This window comes from Anopheles arabiensis, chromosome 3 (assembly GCF_016920715.1).
Source record: "Anopheles arabiensis isolate DONGOLA chromosome 3, AaraD3, whole genome shotgun sequence".
Taxonomy (NCBI): Eukaryota; Metazoa; Arthropoda; class Insecta; order Diptera; family Culicidae; genus Anopheles; species Anopheles arabiensis.
Window position 1 is genome coordinate 49,655,566 of NC_053518.1, and position 14,847 is coordinate 49,670,412.

The 14,847-nt window shown below is 37.5% G+C and overlaps 2 protein-coding genes across 5 annotated transcripts in view; one reads left to right on the plus strand and one right to left on the minus strand.

The window, feature by feature from the left end:
• Positions 1-14,847, minus strand: part of LOC120901605 — a 43,308-nt gene that overhangs the window by 24,517 nt on the left and 3,944 nt on the right. The window contains exon 6 of one of the 4 annotated variants that reach the window (XM_040309681.1): positions 9,822-9,904. The exons of the other annotated variants lie outside the window; for them this stretch is intronic. Coding sequence (XP_040165615.1) covers positions 9,879-9,904 — 26 coding nt within the window. The 3' untranslated portion in view covers positions 9,822-9,878. Of the gene's footprint in view, positions 1-9,821; positions 9,905-14,847 lie in introns of those variants that run through there. 4 annotated transcript variants of the gene reach the window in all.
• On the plus strand, positions 9,750-14,195 carry LOC120901603. Its single transcript, XM_040309675.1, has 2 exons — positions 9,750-9,832; positions 12,384-14,195. Exons 1-2 carry the CDS (start codon positions 9,809-9,811, stop codon positions 13,776-13,778), a joined length of 1,419 nt encoding a protein of 472 aa, XP_040165609.1. The 5' UTR covers positions 9,750-9,808; the 3' UTR covers positions 13,779-14,195.

Here is a 14,847-nt window from a genome sequence, read left to right on the forward strand (position 1 = left end):
CAACATCATGATTAATATCTACCATTCAATAGAATAACTATCAACGTCTTAGTTAACACTCATCTCAAGGTGTCCACATCAACGCATTGGTTATTCATGAATATAATTACAGGTGATTTTAATTTATGCTAATTATTTCAACCATTACTTATAACATGTACAAGTGTTAATAGACTTTAATGACTTGTTAGTTGTCGATCGATATGCAAGTGATCGTTTGAGATCTATACTATGGTATCAGTGCAGGTCATAAATTATTATTATAATAAATATCTCAAAGAATAATACATTTTTTAAATATTACACACCTTCTTTGTCTTCTTCTTTGGCACAACACAACCGTTGTCGGCCAAGGCATTGTCTATACCACTATAACTAGGCGCTTTCAGTGCGCGGATTGGCTTTCAGTGATAATTATTGATTTCCCATAGCAGGATAGTCAGTCAAACGCATGACGGCACGGTCCATTCAGGTCTTGAACCCATGACGGGCATGCTGTAAAGTCCTACGAGTGGACGACTGCATCACGAGTCGAAACACACTTCTTCTTCTTCTTCTATTTGGCGTAACGCCCTACGCGGACATGCCGGCCTGTATAGACTTTCATTACCACGCAGCCGGATAGTCAATCCTTGCTACGGGGGGACGGTCCATTCTGGGCTTGAACCCATGACGGGCATGTTATTGAGTCGTTCGAGTTGACGACTGCCACGGGACCGCTCCCCGACGAAACACACCCCAGTAGTAAATAAATATGACAACATGGTGGTGTAATGCTAGACGCATCGACTTCTGCAAGACTGTATGTAATTCTATTCCCACCCGGACCATCTGATCGTGGCAAAGATTTTGCTATCCGGTTAGGTAGGTAAAAAAAATTCTAGAAAAAGTCTATAATAAGCCTATATAAAACCGGCATAACTTAGATACTTAAGATACGACGAAAAACGTAGGCAATGAAAAAAAAAAACATTAATTATATGTATAATATACATGAACTCTAGCTCTTTTACACTTTCACCATTACTTACAAAATAAAAAAGTATTTTATTCAAATAAAAACTGACACAACCCGCTGCCCAAGTACATCCATCAGGCTGTGTTGATTTTTATTTTCTGCAACGCTTCTACAACTCAACCCATTATTGCTTGGTCACACTGAACGGAGAAAGTACGGCGACCGATGTTCGCATTACGAACGAGATGAAGAGAAATAAGAAATTGGATAGTATTGTTGAATGTGGGTGACGATATTATGTAACGGACTGCATACGTGAATATTCCTCGTGACCCAGTTTTTTTTAAAGGAAAGAAGATTAAAGAGAGTAGACCTGCAAGGGTGGCACCTTTGTTCAATACAGTTTGCGAATCAGTTAGCACCGGAAACATTCTTAGGCGTCTCTCCCTCTTTCACGAATGATAACGATAGGTAAAATATACTCGAGCAGGAAGCAAGGGCAATTTCGTAACAGCACAATCTGCAAGGTCCTTTAGATGCTGTGTCATCTATCACACTTACGCCGCATAAAGCCGTGCTTTTCTAACACTTGGCTCGACTTCATGTTGGTACCAGCCGAAGTGAAAGTGTTTTTGTAGAGATACATTTTCCGCTCCTTTTAAAGAATCTGGTGGCGGATGAAATTTAACAGTTGGATACGTACGATGTCTCTTGCCCTTCTGTAGGAATGTCACGAATCATTGGTAACGAGCTCAGTAACCCAAGCTTCCGAGTCAACGTGATGCATCTCCACGATGTATTTGCGGACATTTTTTTATGTCTGTAAATGTGTGTTGCATTTCATGTTTCTTCTACTACGAAACTTCCGTCTTTCGATGCCATTTACTTACGATGCCATTTGCACGATCCCGAAGAAAAGCTAACCAGTTATGAATGTACAATCGATAATATGTGCACGGGTCTGTATACTTTGTGCCATGTTTAGAGCTATATTGCATAATACACCCGATTCTTTTTTCACTTGTTCTTTAACCTTTCTACTAAAAAAACGTTTACATATCGTTTGTGTGAAACATACTACAATAAATAAACATTTCTACTTAATTTTAACTCTATTACTGAATAGTGCTTGACATAAAAATATATTGAATTTAAAAGTTACGAGATACTAAATTTCAGTTTTTTACTCAAATGCTCAAAATTACTAAAAACATATTTATTTAGGTTTAGGTTATCTGGCAAGTTACTGCCTACATAACAAATACAATTGTACAATTATATATCTAAATCGAAATCGAACATAACATTGACACATTAAAGATCGAAACAAACCAACAATTTACCGTATTAATGAAAAAAATTACGAAAAAATAATTTCTGGCCTGGTTCATTGTCATATTCGAGTCTATTTGGATATTAAGTGAATTATAAGTATTTGTCATTTGTATAATTGGGTCATTGGTGCAGAAGACTTTGGAACGAAAATCGGCAGTTAAAAAAATTCTGGGCCTCATCATTCTCTCGGGAGCGGTAAAATTAATTCTAGCTAGGAGAGACGGAGCGTCAACTAGTCCAGTAATTTCCTTATGAAAAAATAAACACTGAGCCGTCCTCCTTCTTTGCTGCAGCGTTTCCAGCCCAAACAATAAACATATAACCTTTTATGATGGGCATTCCACACTGTTGGATCGAGGTAGTCTAAAAAATATTATTTCAGTCTATAAAACATTATAGTATTTTATTATTTTTACAATTCCTTTTGGATGGCTTCTATTCTATCTATTCTGTATCGTTGAGTAGGTGACCCAACTATACTCGCAAACTCAACTTAAGGGCGGATTAATGCACAATATAGTGATTTTAGACGAAATGAGTCGGTAATTTTTTTGGCTACACGTGTAACAAAACCTGAGCAACGCTGAGCTTTGGTAACTAAACTTTCATGGTGGTTTTGCAAAGTTAGCCTGCTGTTTAAAATAACGCCAAGATCTCAAGATTCAGTAGTGCGAGGGATAATCAGATCAGATATTTCATAAGGAAATGAAATTGGAAATTTTTTTCTCCTACTGAATTCCTACTATTTTCCTACTGAAGGATACTGCACAACACTTATTGACGTTCACACTCATGCAGTTGATGTCACACCATGATTTGAAACTATTTATGGCATTCTGCAATTTTTAGCAATTTTCTCTGTCCTGAATGTTCATATAGATTTTTAAATCATCCGCGTATAATAAATTTTTTGTTCCGGAAATACAGTTGACTATGTCATTCATGAAAATTATAAAAAGAATCGGCCCTTAAATACTTCCTTCAGGAACGCCTGAACAGTTAAAAATTCTTGGGACATCACACTCCCAAGTTTACTTATCCAATTTTTACTGAGATGCGTCGGATTGTCAGAAAGCTTTCAATCCACTTAACTAAGTCACAACTGACGCCATATTTCAACAGTTTTGCAATAAGTAGAAGATGATTAATGGAGTCGAAAGCTGCATGAAAATCGGTTTAAATACAACCGACTTGTTTGTCTTTGTCCATAGTAGCAAAAAGATCATTTGTAAAGCAAACGAGGTTCGTTTCTATTGATGGATTTGGCAAAAAACCATGTTCGTTAAATGATAGGGGAAAGCGGGGCAAAATGGGCATGTTAAGCAGTTTTCTGAATATTCCTTTGAATATGCCACAAAACACAATTTTGTTTTCATTATTGTATGCTTCCATCATTTATATATGGATTAAAATGGAAGTATGGAGTAAAATGGGCATAGCCCTGGGGCAAAATGGGCATATGTAAACAAACTGTGAAACGTCAAAACACTGGGGCATTATGGGTCACAACAACTGCGCTTAGGTAATGGTCTATGCTTTTGCGCACGTTTCATGAAATGTATTTTCGTTCTATCTTTTGTTTTGCTGGTAAAAAAATAATGATGAAATGATGATAAAATTCTTATTTATTTATTTATTTATTTATTTTTATTTTATTAATTGCTCGCCCACGTTGGGTTACACCAATAGTGCTTACTGACTATAGTATACAACTATTCACGAAGGAGTTGGAAGGAGTTTATGGTACGGAAAAGGACGGTAGGCAGGATAGGATAGGTTGAAATCGAACAGATCTGAAGTACTATTAAAAGACGACATAGTTCTTACAAAATTTCTCATTGCGGGCAAAACGTGTACGAGATATAGGTAACTGGAGACGAAAACGATAACGTAAGGTGCGACAAGGTGCATACAAATGTTTTATAAAAATATGTTATCAAAATTAAAACAGTTTTTACACGTTTTAATCTATAAAATCGAATCTTTTGAAGCTGTGCCTATCATCATTATTGAGGCGACAAATACAACACCATAGCCTCATCAAGCGCCGTATGTCTAAAGCATCTGCCCATTTAGCCCCAAGTATAACTTCCCATTTTGCCCCACGTGAAGCATTTTTGTTTTTTTTATATTACTAAAAATACGCATTCAATCACCTTGCATTCTTCACACAAATTGTATAGAAATATCATATTTTTAAAAATATATCATGTAAAACTTCAACGCATCCTTGTGACACTGGTTTAAGTTTATTTTCGAAGTGGCAAAAATTACATCAATTTGCATTTTCTTGGTTATTTGTTATTGAAGGGTTTTTGAAACTTACATGGTGTTCTTAGAACACTCTAATGAATACATTTTGAGCATTGGAAAGTATCTTTGTAGTCAAATAATGCTTTAATGGAGGGTGCCCATTTTGCCCCAGATGCCCATTTTGGCACGCTTTTCCCTATAACTTGCTTAAAGCCCTGTAGCAAATGTCGAGACACAACAGTTTCGCACATCTTGCTTGCCCAACAACATATGAAAATTCCCCGATAATTTGGGATCTTTTTCTGTCCAATTTTTTTGTTTACTGGAAACATCCAGTAATAATCCAGTAATAATGAAGGTCAGAATAGGATTAAGCGCATCCCTACAGTTAATGATAACGGTGCTGGGAATTTGGTCACGCCTAGCAGCATACGAAAGCTTCAGCTCATTTATAGCAGAAGCCACCTCAGCTTCCTCAACTGACAATAAACGCACGTCCGCGAATCGGGAATCTCGCTAAGAGCTGATGTAATGTTAAGTGCAGATTCAGCAACATCCGAGAATATGGAACCGAAGTGATCAGCAAAGGCTTGACATTTTTCTTGGTCACCCGTGAAGGGAACGTCAAGCAGATGCATTGTAGAGGGTAGGACATGAACGGCCGTTGATTGTAGGCAAATTTCCAAAAACTCGTGGGATCTATTCGAAATCTTATTTGAATATTTTTCACATAGGAAGCATAAGCCATTCGATTGTATGTTTTGTAAAGTCGAGCAGCACTGATAAAATTGCTGCTGTTGAAACTGGATCGGTTTTCCCTGCACCTGCGCAAGTTTCGAAGAGTTGATTTGAACCAGGGTGGTTTTTTTGGCATTTTGCACAATAATGGAACAAACTGATCGAATAAATTCACTATTGAATTGTTAAAGAGATCAATATTGACGTTTAGGTCCAAGTCCGCGGTGATACTGCTCCAATCAATTAATAGTTAATCAATGCAGCTTCTTGTTTTTGGCGTAACTTATTTAATAACGCTTTCTATTACCGCGCATCATGCATCATGTTTACCTTATTTAATACCGCGCATTCGAATAGCCAAGTCCTTGCTACGAAAATGATGGTCCATACGAGGCTTGAACCCACGACGGTCGAGTTGATTCGTGTAATGCATAATTTCAGAAGTTTCAAACTCATTAGTTCAGCGATCCACTATTTACCCTGAACATTCTTTCGCCGATCGTAATAGCTAATATCTAATATCTAATATAGCCGTTACAAGTGTTGGAATTCAAATTTGGACTGCGTTAATTGTAATTGAAATCAGTCAACTTTTATGCTAAACATATATGTTTTTTATACATATATTTCATAGGGGATATACAAATTTATCCGTTTAAATCCGTTTTACAAATTTTACTTAATTATAAAGACTTGACTGACCAACTTACTTACTGATAAGCTACTAAACGAAAAATGCAATACTTGCTACATTAATACAGACCGCACATGCAGGTCCACCCATTTTGGGAGTTTTCCTACCATTATTCTTTGTTTTTCTTTTGCGGTGAACACGTAACAAAATGCAGTGCGTTAGTTCAACATCAATTCCCAATGATCAAAATGTGGAATATTGATGCAAAGCAGCTCCAGTTCAATTATGTTGTATTCACATCATCTGGTTCACACGACGTTATTCAATAGTTTTGATTGCAAGTAAGCTGCATGGTGCCTCGATGTAAGCCCTGTTCCTGACAACATTGTTCCGTTACATATTGTTTATAATTGCATCGTTCCGCCATACAGAACTGCTCAAATGTTTAAACTGGTTTTATCAAATTAAATAGTTACACTGCCATATATTTATTATACATACAAAATAAGTCCATTTACTTCAATTCCAGCCAGAAACAATTTCAATCTTGAATGCAATATCGTTCAACAAGTCAGTCATATCTAATATTTCAGTCATTGAAAGTGCAAGAGAGCTGTCAAAGAAAAAGCTCTGCATAACGTATACGTCATTGATTGCATTTTCCATTGTAAAAATCACGTAATGGTGTACAATTGAAATCGGAACAAGGCTAAGGCTAAGGCCCTCAATCACTTACTAAATGCACAGCTAACTGGCGCTGCATTAACGACATTGATTATGAATACTTTCCATATTGAACTGTTAATCACATCCAATGTAATTCATTTTCATGCAAACCGGAGTTGAAGCCGCAATTGCTTTTTTATAGCTATCCAAACTAGCTAGATCACGTTTTGGGGTAGCGTAACCTACGTTCATGAAAGAAAGCATACTTGACTATATGCTGCATGTCAATCTAACGTTCCTGCTTTACATGGCGTCTACATCACCCATATTCACATGCTTATCGCATCTCATAAACGCTAGAAACCCGTTTGTAATTGAGTGTCGTCACCTCTTCAGTATTTATCTTATGTCCTTTTAATAGTTCATTACCATCAATCAAGTGGTCTTACATTATATTAAGCACACATTCACGAAACATTCACGTCCTCATGTCGGAAATTATCAGTCAGGATTCCGTAGCGGAAAATGCGGCAAATCCTGGAGAAGATGGCAGAGATCCCTTTGTATTTTACAAAATTGCATATGATAGCATAGCTGATAAGGTTAGTTAGAATGAATACGACCAATGTCACATGCCACATGCGATGAAGGTGGATGAATCATTTTCAGGGCCTTTCGCTACCTTCCTGGGTCTGCGAATGATGACCAATGACCAAAATAATGGTGTCACTACCAAGCGAGGCTACTAACATATCCTGAACTAAGTAGGTGTGACGTACGGATAGGTAAACGCACTTTTGACGTCGACCAGGATCTCATCTATCTCAGGTCAAAGTTCAGAACCGATAACAGAATGGAATCTGAGTTACGCGTAAAGACTGGTAATTCTATAGCCTAAGGAAGCCGATCTCCACAAGGAACCTATTTCTACGGTCGAAACTGGGACTATCAGGCTAATTGCCTCCTTTTACTCGGTTAATAAAAAAAACTATTCTAATTTAAGTTATTGGAATATCTCTGTTTTTAACATGGGTCCCTCAAATTTTGTGTTAAAATGTTTTGATAATTTTGTTTCATTTGTTTAAATTATAAATCAAATCTATACTGCATTTATCATTACAGAACAATGACATATGACCTAAATATCGTTATCGATAAATTTTCTGCTACAATCGATTCTGGAATCTAAACGAATATAATTAATAGAACACTACTACTTGATCCATTTCTTCTAACTCGAACTTAAGAGAATCTTCGAAACTTCGAAACCAATACACAGACGACACTGTATAAATCTGACGAAACCCTCTTAACCGAGAGGAAGTTCATGAGGAAGATGCACAGAAGGATATTTGTCTCCGTATGTGTGTAATGACAATGGAGGAGCCGCTACAGCTGGTTTGTCGCTGTACGAACTATATACTGTATGACGATCTCAATGTCGTGGAGCCTCTCAAGCTTGCTAGGCTTCGGAGATCATCAAATATTGAATCCGGGCCACCCCTCGAATAATTATATCGTACGGCTAATTATTATTTAAAAATTTAATCAAAAGAATAGTGCTAAAAATTAGTAATATGGTATAATCGTTACTGCTAAATAAAATAAAAGTTTACTTGTTATTTTCTTATTCCTTATAATTTTAATAATACCATAATTTTAATCCTATGGTTCATAGTATTTTGTTAAAACAGAAATTCTTACGATTCATTATATTAATTCTATGGCACTATATTTTTATTAAAATACCACATGCAAAGCACATGACAATGCACAGCAAAGAAAACAGCAAAAAAAAACAATCTCAATCGTAACAATCCTCTAATAATGGCCTTGAGGCGCCATTTCTTCGCCATCGTGTTATTGACATACCAGAAGAAAGAGGAAAACAGCTGCACGGAACAAGGACTGCGTCACTGGCGACGGCGCAAACCACTTTTCACCCCCATAGAGTGGTCAGTGCTCCATTCCCTACTTGGCCATCATACCTGACGATGGCGTCTGAACTAGTCGGTCCTGTGCAGTTGTCTGGATCAGTGTGTTTCGATCGCTGACGACGCCCCGATGATATAATAAGTATCTGTGGTAGAAAAAGTCGCGAATCGATTACGCAAACGGCGAGTGGGAATCTGTACATATGGGTACCCGGGACAACCTTGTTCCGATACCGGTACTACCTAAAGCTTCGAGAAGAAAATACATAAAGCGAATGGAAAGAAAGGTGGAAATGTTGGGGCTGACACAGTTCAGTTCGTTTCATAGTGGAAGTGTTTGCCCCAGAGAGTCATCTCACGGATGAGAATTTTACACTGTGTTTGTAATGCATGTGAAGCTTGTTCAGTAGATGGTTGAAAATGAAAGTGAAACGTCATAGCTTGTTAAATAGAAAATGTAATAAATAACTATTATAGCAACCACAAACAAATGCAAGCACAATTCCCAATTCAAATATTCATAAGAAAAATATATTTTTGAATAACTTTTTATTTATTTATATCTTATAATAACAATATGTAATGGCATTCCTTACTTACTTACATATTCGGGACTATAACTGCTTTGCGGTCTTAGCCTGCCTTAGGCCACTGTAATGGCATTATAGTAAGATCATTAACCAAATTTATTAACATTAATATTACAAATCAAATTTTGTATTCGATTTAAATTATGAATACATTGTAAACAATAAGGCAGGCATGGACCATTTCTACTGTAAACAAAATTTAAAGTTTAGACTTAAATAATTCTATCGTTCTTATTTAAAAAAAAACATGTTTTCTCCCTTGAATCTCGACGACTTGCCGAACCAGCGTTTCCGGAGAAATGGAGGGCCATGTGAGTCGTAGAATAATCGAACATACATGCAAAAATACTGTACATAATTTGAATCCCCACCAGGCCCCCACAATCAAAGGCACATGGCTTGATGAACGAAAGCTCTTTCGCTGCGCACGATCCAATGTCGCAGCGCTGGGGCGGATGAGTGCGCGCCAAAATTACTCAATCCCTACCACACTTCCATGAGGCTGAGATCACCCCGACTCAGACAGCCGGTAATGTGGTTGTTTTTCACCATTTCTCCCACGACGTTTGCGTGCTTTCCGGAGGGGTGACCGATTGTTTATATATATTAAACGGTCTGGCGGATGTAAACAATCGTCAGTCAGTTTCCAGCGTCTCTTAGGAGAGGACTTCCACCGCATCGATCGTCTTCTTCGGGAAAGATGAAATCCCGATGGAACGCAGTGGTTAGTGTATTTTTTTTTAAATTCTGTTAATCCACTGAATCCATTACTATCGCCGTGAAAGCTCACGTATACCTATCGAAAGTGAATTGGACCAAATGACGCAATACAATTAGCAGGTTGAAGTACATAGATGTTGAGTGCGTGATAAGTTCATTTTCGGCTTTGTGTGACATTTGGCTTGAAACACGGTGTCATATATTTGTTTGAGTGAACGAATGTTTTGTGTAAATGTACAACCTACACAAATTCGCCAGCTGGCCAGCAGCACCAAGCCTAGTGAAAGTGTAAACAACAGTCTAGTCATTCACAAACGCTCAAATAGATTTGTTAATACAGAAAAACACAGTGATATGATTAACTACCCGCGGCATCGGAAAACATATCAGATAGTTTGTTTAAAATACTTTGGTTTGATGATTTTTTTAAGTGCGAAACCTTTTTACGAGGACAAACTAAGTATGGTAGTATTTTTTTTCGTGTCTAATAGCATTATTGATATTTTATTAATCATTCTTTCAAGTTTTGTCTGCAAATTTGGGACACTTCTTCATAATGTAAACTAAATTGTATGCAAATTTTGCGTTTTATGTTGTTAAAGATGAAAATACTAACGGCTTTTGCTTGAAATGGTACTACATTATTTTTAACAGTTATTTATTGATTTATAATTGATTTATCGTTGGAAATAATCCAGAAATTCTATGTCAAAGATACATTTTTAAATATTGACACTTAAAATTTTGTTTTGAAACTTAACAAAACCATTAGTGGCGTCGTTAAAATGGATAAAACATTGGCCATTGGCAGTGATACCATTATGTTCATTGTAAAATCCACTACCACTAATGTGTTCATAGCAACAAAGTAAAACACCGACATTTGCTCTAGTTAATTACAAAAAAAATCTTTGTTTTATTGAGTTTGTTCACACATGAATTAAACATTACAGCTACTCTTTTCCTAGACTGCGAAACGAAATCGGATCAAACAATTTCCAATCTAAAGATTTTACAACAAAAAAAGTAAAGGGCATTCCAGCCGTTTCTCTAGCAAATCACACAGAACGGGCTCCCAAAGGTTTTAGGGTTTTAGCTCACACAAAAGCACAGTATTTGCATGTTTGCGATATTGAGCTTTAACTTGATGATTTGTGCGATTTTACCAACCCGCACGCATTTATGTTACATCATTCAGCTTCAATACCGGAAAAGTTAACGCATTATCTCTCGGTGATCTACATATTATGTAAAGAGTTCTCACATGTTCCATGCCTTTTCATCTTGCATGATCCACCAACATAAACAATTGCTCTCTTCCGATTCCTCAAACAAATCAACGGGTATAGCCTTTCACTACTTTCAAAAAACATTACGGGCGCTACACAACCCATCGACCCATAAACGTATCCCATACAGTTTGTGTGTTCATTCACTACAGTGTCGGAACCGATATAGCTGAAGTCATCATGTCACACTTCTTTGGTGAGGGATCTATTGTTCACAGCTGAACGATGTGCAGCATTGATGACGATAAATGACGGCACGCTTCTGCGGACGCAAGCACAACTTAACACTCCAAAACATGCTCCAAGGTGCTTTGATGTCTAAGCCCACATCGACAAGGGGGCATGGTTTGAGTTTTTGTTTGATGAATTCCATCCATGACGGCTAACGTTTCTACTTACAACCACACTATTCATTTACGATGCGGTTTATGAATTGGCACGATACGGAACTGCAGCGTTACATGCCAGTCTTTGAAGCTTTGCGTAGATTTTTAGGAAGTAAAATTTTCTTTAATAAATTATGTTACTTTAACATTCACACCTATAAACTTATATGAAATCCACATTCAAAGGAATCCAAGCTTAAGCAAATCAGGTTTTTTTTAAACTTATGTGCTCAGAAGACTTCAAACGTGTCTGTTTTATAACACGTTTACTTCTGCTTTCCTGGTTTCTGCTTCTTCTTTTTTAATTTGCTATATCATTTGCGAGAAAAAAATAAAAATGAATAGAAAAAAGGTCTAAATACTTCCAGGCAAAAAACACACATACATCTTCATATCAATGATATAATGCTTTAGTCCCTTTCTTGTTACGACGGCAGTTTGTATAGCAAACCATTACGTAAACAAAAAACTTATTGCAAAGCATGTTTTGATTTTTATTTCATTTATGTGAACTTTGCAGATCTATGCTAATTAAAAATGCATGATCTCATGCATCAGCAACGCGCAATCGCATGCATCCGCATTCGGCGCTTGTTGTCACATCAATGACAACAATATAATCGTGCTACAACCGCCACTTTCTTCTCCTGATGGCATAACTAATAGCACACGAAGAAAACATGCTTAGATTATTCCATAACGACAATGAACTTATACAATATGAAACTTATCTAAATTTTGTAATCAACATATTCGATGAGCTTTTGAACCATTCATCAGTTATATCGAAATGCTTGTTGATGTATTTTGAAAATCTTCTACAAATATAAATTTGATTATTAAACAAAAATAATGTTTTACTTTTTTAACGATATTTCAGGTGACTATCATCCTGATAGTTCAGTTCCAGGCTATCGTTATCCACACGAAAGCCATTATCGATCAGAAGGCGGAAGAAACCCACAACATTAACATACCAGAACCAGTGCAAAAGCGTGTCGGCTATGATTACCCAGCCCCGGAGGCACCTATAGCGTTTGATGAGCATCAACACCACATTGCTGAACCATTGCCATTGTTGCAACATGAAACATTGCTCGAACACGAACACGAAGACCACCATCACCACTATGAAGATCACCATCATCATGAAGATCACCATGATCCAGGCTACTGGAAAAAGAAACTGATCTGGAAAGAGGGTTGGAAAAAGATATGGAAACCTGGCAAAAAACAAATTTGGAAACCGGATTGGAAAAAGATTTGGAAACCAATCTGGGTACCGACGGAAATCCCTATATGGAAGGATATTCAGATTCCCGCTTGGAAGCAGATCTGGAAACCGGTGTGGAACGAGATACAAGTCCCGGCGTGGAAGGAAATACAGGTGCCGGATTGGAAAAAAATTTGGAAACCTATCTGGGTGCCGATTAAAGTTCCCGCCTGGAAGGAAATACAAGTACCCGCATGGAAACAGATTTGGAAGCCAGTATGGAAGGAAATACAGGTACCAGACTGGAAGGAAGTACATGTCCCCGCGTGGAAACAGTACTGGTACCCAGAATGGATAAAAGTTGGCGTTCCGGGTGAAAAATATCTCGGTAAAGATCACGATGGCTGGGAATACACCAGCCACGATCTGTGGAAGAAGAAGCTTGTGTGGAAATCTGGATGGAAGAAGATTTGGAAAACCGAACAGAAGCAAATCTGGAGAACCGAGAAAAAATTGGAATGGAAGGCGGCCTGGAAGCAGATTTGGCATCCGGCCAAAAAACAGGTATGGGTAGAGGACAAAAAGCTTGGTTGGAAGGAAGCTTGGAAACAAATCTGGCGAACGGAAAAGAAGCAAATTTGGGTACCGGAGAAAAAGCTCGCCTGGAAGGCCGCCTGGGTGCAAATTTGGAAGCCTAGCAAAAAGCTAGTTTGGGTGCCGGATAAGAAACTGGAATGGAAGGAAGCATGGAAACAAATATGGGTACCAGATTGGAAGGAAATTTGGTTGCCTGCCTGGAAAAAGATCTGGAAACCGGTATGGATATCGGAATGGTTCCCCTCGCCCGATCATCATGACCATCATCATCACGAAGAAGTTGAGCACGGTTGGGACCGAAAGGATGGATCAAATCCTAAGATTTTATTCAAACGCAGTGAAGTAGAGACCGCCCAATCGAAGGCTGTAGAAGATCAGCTACCAGCAGTGTCTGCAAATATTACTCCAGCGGTCGTGAAGACGGACAGCACAGAGCACAAATCTGATTTTCGGTTTCCTTCTTAATTACCCATACCGCTACGAACGGTTAGCCAGTTAAGCAATTCCAAACAAAAAGTCAAATAATTTGTAGATTAGAATGTTACTTCCGTATATTTAATTTTTTTAAAACCAACACCACGTAGTAATACGCGATAGGTATATTCTGCGAACAAAGAGCCACAACAACGTTGCGTTTGATATATTATCGATCTTTGCCATTTTAGTAAAACATCTCGAACATACACTCTAGCAGTGGAGAACAATGCATGTTAAATTGTTTGTCTACAGCTGTTATCTTTTTCTGCACATGTTACACTGATTCGTATTACGATAATATAGCCCATTAAATGCAGTTCATTGCTCTGATTATGGTTCTTACGAATGCCTGAAGTAATGTTGTGATACTGTTAAACGTGAATTAAACTATTAAAAAAAGGAAAATCTTGTGTCTTGTCTTTACTCATTTTGTGTGTAACTACACAACGTTATCATCCGCAGTTTGATCAATGCGTTAATTTGTACAGGTATTGTAAACGTATCCTACCACACAGATGGATAGTATGAGACGAAGAAACGAATATAAATTGAGACCATGAAGTATTGTAAGAACCAGTACGTTAATAAGAAAATCTTTCCAAAATAGAAGTTTCAAAATATATCAACGGACACTTTGGCCGGTATTTGTTCTGTCAAAATTCAAAACAATAGAGAAGCTAACTGTGCCCTTAGTTAGGGTTTGTGAAAAATCACAAATAATTGGGTTCATTTTACACTTCATAACAATTACAGACACATACCGCACAGTCATTGTGGAATGCGTGTACAACATATCTAAATATTAGTGTTTTTTCACATGATTCATTTTGTGTAGTACAAATGTATAGCATATATTAACGGTTCTAGTTAATGTATCCTGTACTGTACCTGTGCTCAGGACGCAAACTAAACGGCTACTTTCGTGCAACCGCGTATGCTCTCCAATAGTGTTGATCCGCTACAGCCTATACTACAATCTATAGTACTCTACTGAACACGTGAAAGCTCAATGCAATATGGTTGCCGATGCATGAACATTTACAGTTTTGAGCACATA